This window comes from Aptenodytes patagonicus, chromosome 10 (assembly GCF_965638725.1).
Source record: "Aptenodytes patagonicus chromosome 10, bAptPat1.pri.cur, whole genome shotgun sequence".
NCBI lineage: Eukaryota > Metazoa > Chordata > Aves > Sphenisciformes > Spheniscidae > Aptenodytes > Aptenodytes patagonicus.
This window is the reverse complement of record NC_134958.1, coordinates 397,150-413,467: the sequence shown is the minus strand read 5'-3', so window position 1 is coordinate 413,467 and position 16,318 is coordinate 397,150. Positions and strand designations below refer to the sequence as shown.

The following is a 16,318-nucleotide window of genomic DNA, read 5'->3' as shown; positions in this document are numbered from 1 at the left end:
ATGTACAGTGAGTACATTTATACAGAGAGAGGGGGCACTGACAAAACACTTGCTCACCTGTTGCAGTTTTTGATGCAAACAGTCCCATTATACTACATGCTGTTATATGACTAGCGTCTCTAGCCTTCTGCTAAGCTGAGTCAAGGCTATTTGCATCCTCAGTATCATACAAACTTCTGTATAATACTATCAGTAAATGAATTTGAGATTCTGTTTTTCTGCAAACTGAAGTACTCAATTAATTAAAAATTAAAGTTCATTTTAATAGTAAATTAGTAAAAAGTACTTGGACTATAAATAAAAACATAAAACTTATGTCATGTGTTTGCCAAAACTACACATTAAAAAGGCTACTTGGTAGCTGATAATAGGAGTATCATCTTCACGGTTCAACTTTTAATAAGAGAAAGTACTACCTCACATAACATTTAGTAATCCCAAAGTAGTTAAGTATTCAGACTTCCTGCTGCAATAAAACACATGAAATAATAAACAATACAAGTCCAAAAGAGAAACCTGACTGAAGAACTGCACCTTGATCTAAATACTAAATATGCTTTGCACTGAATACCAGCACAGGGAAAAGTTCTGTTATGTCTACAAGGACAACTTTTTGTGTATTACAAATTAGTTACTAGATCACATTTTTTCTTACCTGATCAGAATAAACATTAGTACAAGAGACTATATAGCCAATTTTGTAATAGCAATGATATTAAAAGCCACATAAAATATATACGTAAGTGTTCCAGAAGGAGCAAGTTCCACACAATATATTAAGGCTGCTTGCTTAATTTTCTTTCACCAAAGTCTATGCAGCAGGAACAGCCCACCATGTCTAGCTCCATTGGGCCAGCCAGGCAGCGTACTACAACCGCTCTGTAGAAGCCCTGAGAATACCATTAGATACAGGAAAGTAACGTAGGAAACAATTCACGCCAAAGACCTTTGCAAGCAAGCCTGAACAAAATGTAATCAGGGTCAGGACCTGAACTAAAGCCTGCCATTTGAGTAGCTCTGTTCTGGGCACACAGACTAACTCAGTATTATACTAAGCTACAAAAGAGTCGTGAAATTCCTAAAAAGCCATCAGGGAATATGCCTGCCAGAACAGGACTTTGAGACTGCTCAAATATATCCAAAACCCTTCTCATACCGGGAAGGACAACAAGGAAGTCCTAGTTAATGCTGCTTCTGAGCTAGTTATTCATTCAATCAGATAGGCAATCATAGCTGTTCAGTCTAAAGTAATCCTACTTGCAGTTACACAGTTTTCTAAAGAACTCAGTAAAAATATTAGATTGTGCTATGTACAGTGGATCTGTAGTGCCTCGCAAACAAACAATCACACACACACAAGATTTATATATAAGGTACTACAGATCCACTTTATATAATACAATCTAGTATTTCCATTGAGTCCTTCAGAAAGTCTTCTAGTGTGGATATATATGTATATATACGTACAGGCTAGAAGACCACCTATTAGAACAAGGACACTAGTTGTCTTTACAAAGACTACTTCATTGTGTTAACAAGTTCAGCAAACACGGAAACAAACCTGGGTCCATATTGGGGTAAATTATCATAATGAAAGTAGTATCTGTAGATGTATTTGTCCAAATCCTCAAAAACCTTTTCATTATTATTTTGGTATTCCTTCATATCTTCCAGGTAATCCTTGACATCATTAACAAAATCAGTGAACAGCATCTGGTCATGTATAAATACCCCATTATGAAAAAACTTATTGATGAAATTTTCTAGTTCTCTCCAGTGATGAAAGTTATGTACAACTTGTTGCAAATACTTTTTCATTAGCCGATTAAATTCATCCACCCTAATAGGATCCGATACTCTGTTAAAGAGATTAATGAATTCTTCATGAGCACATTCAAAAATACCAGAGCAGCCCTTTAAGACAAACTGATGTTTTCTATTACACAAAGGATCATTGAGACATTTCTGTGAATCTGTATCTTTTTCAAATGCTGTAAACTGATGTTTTCTTCCATCTTTGAATTCTTTTGGCATGTTAGGTCCCCTGTAATGCACGTGCTTCAGATTCTCGTAAGAGTTACGTTCTCGGTAAAAAGTTTGAGCTTTCTTGTTTGCCTCTTGTCTTTTATCATTTGACTTCTTCTTTTCATCAAAGATGTTTTTTGTGGTATCTTTAAAGTGTCTGAATGTAGACTTTACAGAATCAGAGAATTTTTTCAGGTTTTCTTTCACTGCTTCTTTAGCCTGCTTAATCTTTTCTTTATGGTGCCTTACAAACTCTTTCGTGGAATTTTTCATAGCATCAAAAGTTTCTTTAACTGAACCAAAAAATGATTCCTTTGATTTCTTTTTAGTCTTACTTTGCCCTTTAGCACCTTTCTTTTGTCCCTTTTCATTAAGTTCTTGTTTTTCAGTTTGGTCTTTCGCTTCAACATACAGCTTCTCCCATAAGTCAGAGCGCTGTTGCTCAAAGTTTAGCTTTTTTTCCAGTTCTACTAGCCTTCCTCGCAGAGTTTCTATTTCTTGATTTTCTCTTAATGTATCATCATCAGCATTGTCAGGTGTTTGACGAGAACTTAACTGTTCCAGTTCTTTTTTTAGGGCTTCTGTAACATGACGTTCTTTGTCCAGTTCTCTCCTTAACATCTGTGCCTCTGCAAAGAGTGTTTCCTTTTGCCTAAGAAAGTTGTGGTTTCTTTGCTTTTCCTCTTCCAAATGTTCTCTTAGTTTCTGATTTTCCATTACAATAGACTCAGTACTAGTACCTTTATCTTCTAAGTTTCTAATTTGTTGTCTTAGCTTCCTTAATTCTTCCTGAAGTGAGGCCAAAGCTTTTTCTTCCTTCTCTAGAGATTCTCTTAAGTGCTGATTTTCTGCAGCAAGACTTTTTTTTTGAGAGTCAAAGAATTTCTTCTCCACCTCAGTAGAGGTCAAACATGTGGCAAGATCTCCCTTGAGTGACTAATACAAACAAAAAGAAAACAAGCAAAAATACTACAATTAGAATTGTTACAATTTCAGCTAGAAAGATGAAAGACCAAGGTAGCCCAGAGAGAGTTTACTTCTCATTTTGGATGCAGTGACACATGTTCCAGCAAGATGCAAAAATAGAGCTAGTTTGTTTATCTCAGATATACACACAAACACTTTCTTAGCAACAAAGACCATGTGAGAGGCTCCCCCTTCTAACCAGAGGTCATCAGCCCTCACTTGGTTTAACTAGCTGAAGGATAAAAAACTGGGTACATTAATTGCTCCATCTTAAAAGGAAATGAAAATGTGCATGTTTGCTGTTGATTTATGTTCAGCAAACTGGGTTTACAGATTACAAAACCAAATACATTAGCAGAAGCAAGGACATTCAACAGTTGGGGCAGAAATTCAGGAACTGATTTTGAACCAAATTTGCTGCTGAAAATATGTGTTCATGTAACTATATCCTAACACAAAAGGATCTCCCCAGTCTCTTGGTGTCCTTGACAAACTCTAGAACTAAACATATTGAATTATGTATAAATGCTGCTATCAGCCACATAAAAGAAAACTTAAAAAAAAAAAAAAGACACGCACACACAAAGCACTCCCTAATCTTCTCTCTGAATGATCTAACAGTAAAAAACTAAAAGTACAGGTTAAGTATTTAAAAAATTAATAACCATTGACAATTTAGAAAGCAAATTCACAAAACCTGTAGGTTCAACCTGCAATAGGTTTTTACCCAGCATGTTCTACTTCAGCTGTCTTCGTTAATGACAACCTGCCATTATGTCATAGGAAAAGAGACAGTCTCTGTGTCCAGATAAATCCTAGACTACATACATAAAAACCAGTATGTTTAAATACATTCCAATAACAAATGTTATCAAAATACAAAATCTTTGTCAAGAATTCAGGGGAAAGAAAAATGACATTCTCAGAAAGAATTTACTAAAGAAAAAAATGTAATGGATTGTGTGATAAATTAAGTTCACTTTGTGTAAATTACACATATAATGACAGAATAACCCAGTGACTTCCAGCTAAACTCATACCTACCCCCACTTTATGATGCACTTTATCGCCTTGCTCTTGTTGGCACTGGTAAAGGTCATCTTTCATATCCTTTAATTCACGTGTCTTTGTCACCAGCTGCTGATGTTTCTGGATCTGTATTGTACCTACAAAGATAAAAACTTTCTTTTGATAGTCTGACTTACATTAAGTAAAGTAGTTAGAGGAACAGACGAACCTAAACATCATCTTCATTTTCTCTGCAAATTCAAAAGCATTCTTACTTTGCAGTTTCTGCCCTGTACTTACTAGTAACTGTTTAGCTGTAACAAAATAAAGATTATAAAACCAGATTGTTACATACTGATTCTGTTTCTTCCAATGATAAACAATTTCTCAAACAGACCAAAAATTTGCTGTCTTTTATTTGATGATAACAAATGAAGGGATTTTGGAACACTACGTAGAAATAAGTTAGATACAGAACAACAGAAGTTATGCAGGACAGGATATGTGTGATTTTTTTTGTCCTTTTTTTAGTAACATGCAAGCCAATCAGGATAAAAGGGAGACCATTAGTCCATGCATTATCCATCTCAGAACTACAACTTTTACTGTTAAGTAAAGTTACATGAACAAGAGGATCTTAACACAGTATTTAAACTTCCATGCAGAAGCACAATTATTACACACTGCTCACAAAGCAGCAAGTATTTGCAGGCCCTATCTTGTCATTCTTATCCATGAGTGAAGGCTGAGGAGTAAGCAAATATCCTATCTTTCAATTGTCAGATAAAGGCTGAGACACACTATTTTTCTGAAAAAATATCTTCATTGTACTAGCCACCAAGTTTTTCCCTCAAGTAAAACTTCTTTACTGGTACTTCCCTATCTATTACAGTTCTGTAAATCCTAACATTGATGTAGTTTTTATTTCTTTGCTTTTAAGATTCTCTTCAATTGACTCTACAGCAGATGGCAACAGCAAGTTTTAGGTGTTTCTTTCAAAACCAATGCAGCATATGCAGAGTTCTATTTCTGTATTGAAAGGGGGGGTGTATTATTAAACAGAAGAAATTCCATAAATACTATTATACTGAGGAATTTTTTGTGCTCTCTGTTGTCAAGTATGCACCTAAAACCAGACAATGCTCTATTAAACCAACTTGAACCTCAATAGTTCAATTCAGCTAAGGGAAAGCAACGTTTTTACAGCAATGATTTTAAGTTTGCAGAGTCCTAATAAACACTTATTGGAAGCACAGATCCTTGCATAAGTGAATTTAAGTATACTGACAGTAAATTTGTTTTTCATATTTATGTTTTATAGATACTTTTGAAGAAGTCCATTTATCCTAAGAATCTGAAGACTGCCTCTGAAAAAAAAATCATCATTTAGTGTAAAGGGTTCACGTTAAGAAGAACCTGAATTACAGAAAAACACTTGAAGTCTGTTTCTCTATCAAGAATAGTAATTTACATACAGTAAGCAAAAGTGACATTTAGCAACACAGAAAGGGTAGCAAAGACATTGAAAATGCATGTAATGACGCACAATTCCTCAGTAATTGGTTTGTGTTTCCAGCTGGTACTCTAAGTCACAGTATCCTTCAGATTCTTTAAGTAATCTATCCAAATCCCTAGCATTATAGCAATATTCCCTTTTGCAGATTCTGGTTAAAGAAAAAAATTAAATATCTGAATGTCCATAAGGAGACACTCTTCTGGCAAGGGCTTCCCAACTTTAGTTTTTCCAGGTACCTATTTTCCTGGAAAGCTTGCCCTCTTTCAGATCTCCTTCCTAGAGCATCATAAAGCCAGCTAACTCAGTTTAATACTGATTAGGATACAGTTATCGATTAAAACCTAATCCTAGTTGCTTTCTACATCTTTAACAGTCTTAAAGGGGTCCTGGAGCTGTAGCTAAAGGGAAAACACTATACTGATAACTGACCCCCCTCCTCCCCCCGCCCCCCAAAAAAAAGTAATTTCATAAAAACTAACCCTTTCCAATCCTCTCACAGGACAATTAGCCTAGCATTAAAAGACAGCTGTGGAAAACATTCATTCCAAGCTGAATCACAAAAATGCAAAGTAGTTCTCTGGGGAGATGGATTTCTCTTTGGAAGTTTGTGTTCAAAAAATAAACAAAAAAAAAACAGTAAGATGGAAAGCAGGATTTGATTTCCTTTCTAGTGGTAGAAAGATTAGTTATCACATAACCATGAAAAACTTTCACTTGAAGAAGCAAAAACTAAAGCCACACAGAGTTGCCTTCTTTCTGCTGAGAATGCTGTCAGCGCTGTCATCAGTGATGACAACTTTTATTTCGAAGTACAAACTCAATGAATGAACAAGTCAAAGTGAATCCTGTTATAAAGATGTGACCCTGAGTTCATTTCCAAAATCTATTTCTCATCCATAGATCTCAAAGTTCTTTAAAAGGATAATATTTATCATTAACCCCAATTTAAACACAGTAAAATGATTAACAGAAGTGAAACCTCAAGTTACCACCACAAAGCACTATCAAAGATTGGTCTAGCCATTGTGCTCCTCTCTGCTTCTAGCATGCCAATATACATCAATCAGTTTTTACACCAGCTACTACTAGCTGCAGCTGCTAAATAAAAAGTATTTTACATGACTGGATTAGTCATTCCTACGATCCCGCATACACTAGTAATTCTTAAGACTTGATTTTTATTTTTTTTTTTAAATGTAAGTATGCATACATACATGGATGTGTGTGTACACATACACACACACCATTTAAAAAGGGAAATCTGAATGCAAGCACAGCATCCACAATACATCACTCATGACTCTTACCTTCAGGTTTACCTAAGAACAAAAAAAAAATAAAAATCAGGTCAAGTGAAAATTAGTATAAATCTCAAAATAAATCTCAAAATTTAGACCCCTAACAATTAGTCAAAAATCAAATCCAATTAGAATCACATTCCCAGTCTCAAATTCAATCACAAGTCTTCTTATGAAGGCGCATTTTCATATAAAACTAAACTACTCACTGAAAATTACTATTAAAAATAAATGCCCTCTATCATTTTTATCATAACATATGTATCTTAGAATATCAGGATTGCACTACGTACGTTTAGATCTGTAATGAGTTCTGCTGTTTTGTTAAATGCAGTAACAATCTGTGTAACGCTCAACTTTAGGCAACGCACTGAACACAGAAAAACTGCTGCTATCCTGGATTCCCTAAACCACTCTGGAATTGCAAGGACAACTACAGTAGAGAGAGAAAAATATTGATACTATGAACTCCTGTAAAAAACATGCCTTGCTCTTACATTTACCAGATTAGTACATATGGGACAAAAGCCTGAAATAACTCTGTGAATGCTGTTAGGAATGATAAGCACTACCACAAATTTATTTCAAAAGAAAAAAGATGTGAAAAGTGAAGGGTACACACTGCATTATAAGAACAACAAGAAATTTCTATCTGGAAGGGCAACCAAAAATTAATTTCTTTTTATTTACTTTAATTTTAAAGTAGTGTATATTAAATACAATTGCAGCGCTGAAGGGCCTCCCTATATTATCCATACATTAGCAGTTGCTTTTTCTCATTTTTAGGTTTAGATTGTTAGCAGAGAACAAGACAAAAAAAAAAAAGTCAGAGGCACAATAAAATGGTATTTGTTATGTAAGATGTTGATTCTATGTATTTTGTTTTCTATAAACTCACCATAGAAGTGTCCAAAGCCCATGCTGACTGCAATCACCAAAGCTAGTATGATGCATCTGTTAAGGCCACTACTGAACTGGCGTTTGCGCTGCTCTTCTCTGGGAGGTTCAGACTCTGGTTCAGCAGGTGACCCACCCTCAGTCTCGGAGCTAGAGATCAGCCTCTTCTTAGCCCGACGTTTTCGTACTGCGGGACTGGACTGATTACTAGTTTCATCACTACTTGATTCATCATTGCTAGCCTGAGACGAAAAAACTGAAAACCAACATAGAACAACAGTCTTCAAAATGCATTAATTGTTGCTTTAAAAAAAAAAAAAAAAAAAAATCAATTTGAGTACCAAAATCCATCGTATTTATGCAAAATGTATTTGGCATTTATCTTAGAGAACCTTAAAAAACAAAATAAAAATTCTCAGTGTGATAGTTTATGCTGGATATTACTCAAGGAATACTTGATCTCCAAAGTTAAAAATTCATTTTTTAAAAGGAAAAGATAGAGAATCAAGAAATCATCAGCAAAAGACTGTATGGCACTTCCCCATACCTTATCATTCGCTCATTAGTGTTTCTTTCAGCCAATCCTGCCTCTTAAAGCACCTACATGCACTGCCTCTGCAAATTCTTGTGAAGTAGAAAGGTTAAGAATCCAGTTTTCCTTCTCTTACAGATACTGAGACTGAACTATTTAATAACAAAAGAGCAACAGAAAGGCTTGCTAAAAGAAAGCCTCCTAAAAGACAGTCATGGTTTTATTATATTCTCTCAAAAAACTTCATTCTGTGATCTACATGCAGCTGCAGACAAAATTCCATTAAAAGTTCCATTAATGTAGGTATTATAAATATCCAAACAAAGCTTTGCATTGCAAATTTATTTAAATATGTAATTTTGTTTACTTTTAATATCTACCATATACTACCTATTAACGTCTTTACCCACCTTTTAAAAAAGCCGTTTTCAACCCCTACTGCACAGGAAAAGAACCACTCAGGTGCTTCTGTGCTTGTCCCTCCCCTAACACTCTGAATCCAAAACACTTCTATTACCTGACTGATGTTTTGGAAGATTGAATCGGCCAAGATTTGAGATAAGAACAAATTCTAACCATAAAAAAAAAAAATCTTCTATAGCATCTTCGTAAAATGGTATTTGTGATACCATTTGCATGTTCATGTTCCTATGGCCCAAAAGCCATATATTCTAACCGGGAAAGTAACAACAGAGCTGTAATTGCTTGTTGCTCTTAGTGGTACAAATGGTTGCTACATGTACTGTAAATAAATGTATATAATCCGGTATATAAGTAATGATTATTTAATCTCCCTCCTTTGAAAGCATCATTTTCAAGTGTAAGGCAAATATCAAGAGGAAGCAGTAGCAGGGTGAAAAAGAAGCTTTCAAATATCTATGTTCACGTACCTAATTCACATGCCTGAAATAGATTCAGTGTGATCAATGAAGCCTCCAGCACATGACAAAGTGCTCCTGCTCAGATAGTTCTAAATTTGGTGCCTGCAATTACACAATGCTAATGCCCCTTCTAGAAATATGGTTGTTCATCGTCATATCAGAGATCATCACTCAAGTGTAAAAGTATAAATACAGATTTACTGTCCTTGAACATTCCACAACTGAAAATCATTTGTTTGAGCAAAGCCATGCACACATCACTGAATAGACAAGAATGCCAAGCAGTGCCAGCCATTTTCTATAAAAAGCATTACCAGTTAAGATTCTTCACTGAAAATAAATTCCAACTTCACAGAAGCGATCGCATCAACCCCAGAAAAGATTACCAATTAGTATCTGGAATACATGTCTAATTTCTGACTCCATGGACAAGCAACAGGTCAGATAATGAAAGATAACTTCCCCTCTTACTAAAAAAAAAAAATCCATTTTAGTCAATGAGTCAAACCAGACTGACCAAGCAGACATTGCAATAAAGACAAATCACTTAAACAGCTACTTGACATGCAGATTCTTAAATTACTTTATATAGCTTGGCAGAAAAGGACGCTATTTTAGAATCAGTCATTTAAGCAGATGCATACTTCCCCAAACCTGGACAATAAAGACAAGCATTCAGAAATTAGTCAGGAGAGAGGTATTTTCACTAGAATGCAGAGGTCAGACATTATAAAGGATTATTACAGGACATACTTAATAAGACAGGTGTTATTATTGCCTATTTGGTTTTTTAGGTTTTTTTCCAACAACCAAAGAAGCTTATGCACATGGAATACAAAAGCGGTTAAGGAACAAGCTGCTTCTAGCCTAACGGGAAATTCTTTGATATACACTGGACAGCAAAGTATAGGAAAGGAAAAAAAAGACAACCAGAAAGCAAAGAGAAAAAGCTGCAAGACATTTAGAGCCATTCATAAGCACTTACTGGCAAGTTGTCAACAGCATTACACTTTCAGGCAAGAACGACATTGCCTTACAGCTGCTCTAAGAATTCAGTACAAAGCTGTACTCTAACATTCACAGGATGAAAAGGAGTATAAATGAAACAAAGTGCGACCACAGTAGCAGTCCAAAATTCTAGCTTCTGCTATGATTTTGAAGTGTCAGATCTACACTAGAAACCAGATGAAGTAACAATGTAACCAATGAAGTTAAGAATGTGATTTTCTTCGACATTTCTGCAGAGACATGTCTCAAGCCTAGATGCAGTTTATTTCAGTATAGAAGTGCTTCTGCTAGTTAACTTCTTCATGAAGCAATATTAAAACATTTCTGTTTGCATGGTGAAGACAGCCTGAACAGTAATTGGTTTGCAAGTAGAAGTGGCAGAAAATCCTCATAGAACGTTTTAGTATCTACATTAGGAAAATCTGAAGCTCATCCTTTTCCAACATAATAGAAAACTCAACAAGAAGTGGATGACAAAGATTTCCATTGCCAAAAAGTGGCATGAAAATTTTGACTCCTGAAACTTTGGCATTTAATAAATGCTAAAGTACTCGGACATTTTCTGTAATACTTAGTCAATCAAACGCACAGCACTAAAGACCATGCTGAAATCAGCTTAAGTTAGAAGGAAGAAATTCCTTTTGCCAGTCACACATAGATTTGGAATCCAACAAGAACCATTCATTTAAATGGTCAAGCACACATATTAAAATGTATTACAAAGCTTACTGATGCCCATTCCAAATTGACATGTACGTTTAACATTTTTCAAAAAAGCAAATAAAACACTGACACTTAGCCAAATTCTTCAGTGAGGACTGGCTTTCAGCATCTGTTTGGAATATCACTACTATAAGATCAAGTCAGATTGCTACTGATAACTTCAAGAACACTCCATGCAAGCCACAAGCCATCAGCTTTACACAAGCTGATCAAACTTAATCACACCACCTTGGAAAGGAAGACTGTGAGACACATGCTCTTTCACCTCATTTCCCCATCCCCTTACACAATCAGGAATCTTCCTCAGCTTCTCCAGCCAACTGACTTTTGTGTACAAAAAACATGGGAGGGAAAAAAAAAATTTAGAACTCAGCCCTAAAAGAAAAAAGAAAGTCAACTAAATTTTAAGTTAAAAATTAAGTCATCCAGAAGACTTAAAGAAGGTGACAGCTTTGTTACGAATCATCACTGGTCATAACTAGATGCTAAGCTGTCATTTTCTGATTCCAATGGATACTATACAGGTACATGAACCTTTAATGACGCTTTATTCTACTTCTAAAATAAAACAGTATTTTAAGAAAAATCCTGCTCTTGTAATAAACTTACTGTGAAAGGTAAAAGTCAGTAACACAAAAGTGTTATAGAGAATAAAGAGAACAGAAAAGATTACAAATAAGCAGCCAAACAGAATTAAAAAGGAAGACTAGAGACCTAGAGAAGAGTAACACAACGCTGGTTTTTTGTTTGGGTTTGTTGGGGTTTTGTTTGTTTTTAATTGGCCAAATATTCATATCCTTCCTCCTGAATATCATGCATTGCATTTCTGCCAAGTACTGGGAGCATCTTAAAAAATACATATATTCTACATAGCTATGAAGGTAAGCAAAAAGTTTTTGTAGTCATGCTACAAAATTAGTCCTCATGGCCCCAAAAATCAATTCTCTCCCAGTTGCTAGTTACTTATGCCAACTCCATAAAAGCCAAAAAAATTGCCAAGAGAAAACCTACAATTATTCCAAGAACTAGAAGTCATTTTAATTCTCCAAAATATGCTAGAAAGTTACTTTCCATTTAAAATAGTGAACATTTGATGGGAGAGAACACTACCAAATAAAAAGATTGCAGATACACATTTGGACAAAGTTTTAGAGTTAAGGCAACTAGAGTTGTCCTAGAGACTGCAAATACTTGGACGTGTACTCAACAAGACCAATTTTTTTTTCCCTCTCCACAGAAAGAAGGTTCCCTAAGCAAAGATTTTTTATTTTTTTCCCCAGGTGACATTTTTGCACACAGTTGATTAGTAATTTATTGCTCTTACCAGTTTCTAGATGGGAAAATGCATATTGACTGCTAGAGGAGGAACCCATGTTAAAATCCTCTGAACTTCGAGCTTCTTCAGCATCAGCTGGAGCTTCCTCCTGACTTTGATTTTCTTCTGGTTTTGGAGCTTCAAGTGTAACAATGTCAGAATCATCACTAATAGTTCCAATGCAGGACCCATCATCAGGGATTTTTTCTTTCTTTCCCTAGGGAAATGGACAATGTAAAAATTATTCAGATATGTACAATATAAAGTAATTTTTTAAAGTAACAGGAATTCTTAATGCTTTAAAGAAAGGAAAAATCTGTATCTTTATTTTAATGCCTTCAAAATATTGCTTGGCATTGTCAGATGGGGCTTACAGAAGCTTCTGAATAACGTAACGTAATTTACCTCTGGAACTGTCTGAGTTTCCTCAAAAGCAGAGAGAGCATTATCTACCACTGGTATCTCTCCATCATTGTTGCACTGAGCTATATAAATAAAAAGAGGAAAAAACAAGCAAACATGGATTAAAACCAGTAACTCCACAAATTATGCCCACTCCCGTATAATATTAAAATATGTATAATTGTGACCGATTTCTATTATCTACTCATATCAGGGAAGTTTTTCTAAAAATACACTAAATCTCATTTTTAATATCCCCCTAACAAACATCAGAATCCAATTTGTCATTATGTAATACAATGTTTTGGAGGATACTTAAATTCAAATGCTCATACTGATCATAATGCAAGTAACCTGTAACTGAAAAGCAGAGTTAGGTAAAAACCAACACTACACTGTAAGTTGATACCACAGTACATTTGTATGGTAGGATAATTAAAATGTTTTCCAGATAGTCACTGCAGTTTGAGTGTCTAGTCCTGTTTCTACAAGGAGAGGTTATGAATCTGGAAACATGGCCAAGCTCAAATTTAGTCAACTGCATACTGAACCTGTCACATCTGTGTTGTCATGCCAATATTAACAAATTGAGTATTAAATTTAGTAATTAAAGTAAGCAGAAGGATTTTCATTATATTAATATGCACCAGACTTACACTTCCAACTCAAGAAATGCTAACACAGTGCCACAATGTTATTTTTTAGGTGTAAAAGCATTGATGGTTCCTTCCAAATTACTCTTATTTGATCTATGACATTATTAAGGAATGTTTAATATAGTGAATTTCTTTTATCAACATCACTTCTATAAACTATTTTCCAGCAACACCAGTGCATACTATTCTATAACACATCTAACGTATTTACAAATGAAAGACATTCTACTAATTTCATCTATTTCAAGAAAAAATACTTTTATAAAGTTGATGACGGAATATTTTCTGTAACACTGATGAAGCAAGTACTTTGACAGAGGCCTACAAAGTATACAAACTCTATTAAAAATACTAGTTTTGTGCCAATGCTACAACAGACACCTATTTTATGGAACTGCTCCTCTTTTAATAGCTTACCTTGCAAATCAATTGGTTGCTCCTCTTCTTGCAAAGAAACATATTCTTCTGAAACAAACTCATGGTTATCATTTGTGCTTCCATTTTCTGAAGTCACTGTCTCTATGTCAGAACCCTGGAGTTGAAGCATTTTAGATAAACATTACAGTTATTGGAGTTTCCATCAGTAAAGCAGAAGGAAAGGGTTACAAAGAAAACAGAATATTAATAATAAAAACAGAAGAGAAGAATAATCAACTCTAAAACTGAAGACGACTTTAAGCAAAGCAAGAGAAATACCAAGTAATTAACTAGAGGGAAACAACTGTTAGTGTGCAATACTTATGACCATGATTGAAAAAAAGGCAGAGTAGAACAATTCTAGGGGAAAAAAAAAGCAATTTAGGCATCAATTAACAACTATGCTAAGTATTTAAAATAACTATTTTCTATTAGCTTTATTAGACCTATTTTATTAAGTAGAATTTAGAGAAACAGAGGAGGTTGTCAAATGAGTTTTGAATATGGGATCTAGTTCTTGCACACATGTCCATGTATTGTATGTAAATACACACACACTCCCCAAAAATGGAACTCCAGGAGTACCACCGTGAACTCTAACAAGTACTACTACCAGGAAAAGATATGTATAACTCTACTCCATCTCAATTCCTATCAGCAAATTTGAATGGCTGTTTTAATAGTACAACTCTGACACTGGGTAAACAAATATTTATTTGGATTGGATATCCAAATAAATTCGATAATCCAATCTAAATTGGATTTCTGTCTTTAATACAGAAAGGACCTTTAGTTATTAGCCAGCTGCCAGTCAGCAACAACCTCAGAGCAAAACAGGAACTGAAGATAAACAACGCTCGGAGACTGCAGGGCACTAAAGGCAAGCAATATGGCTGACAACTCTAAATATTTAATCTTCATATTGTAATTTTTGTTTAAAAGAACTGATGGAACACAAGTAAGGTTATTAGAAACCTACAAACATGCAAAATGTAACTGAAAAATACTGAGTCACTCTGATCCATAAATAACTTGAGCTGTTTTTGTAAACAGAGATAGTTATTTTTGCAACAGCAGGTGTGAAATTACAGTAGTAGTAATACTTCCAGATCAGTTTCCCAAGATGCCTCATTTCAGGACTCAAGCAAACATGTATGCTTTTGTTTTTAAGAGGAGACTGTACTTCAGGAAGATCAGATACCTCAAAAAGAGTTGCATAAGATACATTCCACAATCACATTACAAAGTTTTGTTCCTTTTTAAAAGGCTTAAAAAATTAACTGCTTTAGTAATTTGACAAATACTTTGTATTTTTTTCTTTTGACTACAAAAATATCACAATTTCAATCTCAAATGTTTTGCAGAAATTCACCGCTCAATTATAAGTAACTTACATTAGAACTTATTAAAATCCGAGTGAAATCTCAGGAAAGGAAATACAAAATTATCTGGGGTTTTTGGCTCAGTTGGGTTTTATAGATAGGTGTATAGATTTTTTACATGACAATTGTTCTCTGGTGTAATAGAACCATTACTTTCGGTTTTTAAGTGTGAAGAAAAAGAAAAACAAAAATTGAGTTTGTCCAGGCTCCACAACATCCTTTTTTAAGCACGTGCAGTCTGGTGTGGATGTCTGAACTCTCCGGTTCACTTAATCTGTTGCTAGACCTCCATCACCCTTCATTTCATCAACAGCAAAGAGGTTGAGAAAGGATATTGTCTCCTCACTACACCCCTTTTCCTACACTCCTACACAAAATTAGCAAGTCCTTTCTTAAGAGTAGTCCAACGATACACAGCATCACTTCTCTGTTCAAAGCAGGTATTAAACTCAGTATACACAGCTGTCGGTTCTCTGCAGTCACAATCTAGCCAATTGCCATTTCTTGCCCCTCTTAACTCGGTGCCTTTGTAAATGGCAAAACAAATCCACAATACAGGTCGCAACAATACGTGAGAGAGTAATACTGTAGTATTCCAAATTTGTCCAATCTTTAGCTCTATCCCTTTTCTAAGTATCCAAATCATTTCCCCAAAGTATATACAGTAGTCCACATGCCACCCCTTCCCTGGATAACAAGTGTGTGAAGGGTATCTTGCCATCCCATTCATTCTACTTTCTTCATGCTCAGATTCAAAGCTGTCTTGCCGGGAGAACGCCAATAATGGAAGCTCTTAAACACCAGTGTTTTCCCACCCCGAACAGAATTATTTTATTCCTTTTAATCAGGGAAGAATAACTGGGAACAGAAAATCTCTACAGCACAGAAATCTGTTCTGCTTTGGCTAGACAAATCCCTGCCTTCCTATAAATCTTGTATTATCTTAATTTATTTAGACTGCATAATTCATTTTCAGTTACAGTGTAAAATAACCATCCCAAGTATGAAAATAAAGCCTGCAATTCACAGCTGAGTAACCCAACATCTAAATCCTTTCACTTTTATTAGAAGTCTGTAAAGTCCGGCAGCCTGTGCACTCCTGTATCCCGCTTGGTCTTGAGGACTGGAGTGAGTGAGTTTTCTGTTTCTCTTTTGGTGACACGATTCCCAACTTGTCATCCAACCCAAAACAAGGAAAAGTAATTTTAACCACCTCTTAAATACCAGCTTGCTGCCAACAGAAATGAAACCATGGCCCAACATTTATAAGCCACAAACTGTGTCTCTTGCTT

The 16,318-nt window shown here is 35.1% G+C and overlaps 1 protein-coding gene across 7 annotated transcripts in view; it reads right to left on the bottom strand.

The window, feature by feature from the left end:
* CCPG1 (cell cycle progression 1) overlaps positions 1 to 16,318 on the bottom strand; it is a 29,008-nt gene that overhangs the window by 3,850 nt on the left and 8,840 nt on the right. For 2 of the 7 annotated variants that reach the window (XM_076347710.1, XM_076347712.1), the window contains exons 3-10: positions 13,645 to 13,759; positions 12,575 to 12,654; positions 12,179 to 12,386; positions 11,083 to 11,229; positions 7,712 to 7,966; positions 6,823 to 6,834; positions 4,036 to 4,157; positions 1,562 to 2,961 (exon numbers count right to left, since the gene is read on the bottom strand). In XM_076347710.1, the coding sequence (XP_076203825.1) occupies positions 1,562 to 2,961; positions 4,036 to 4,157; positions 6,823 to 6,834; positions 7,712 to 7,966; positions 11,083 to 11,229; positions 12,179 to 12,386; positions 12,575 to 12,654; positions 13,645 to 13,759 (2,339 nt within the window). The remainder of the gene's footprint in view (positions 1 to 1,561; positions 2,962 to 4,035; positions 4,158 to 6,822; positions 6,835 to 7,711; positions 7,967 to 11,082; positions 11,230 to 12,178; positions 12,387 to 12,574; positions 12,655 to 13,644; positions 13,760 to 16,318) is intronic. The other 5 variants (XM_076347714.1, XM_076347713.1, XM_076347715.1 and 2 more) reach the window with 5 other exon arrangements.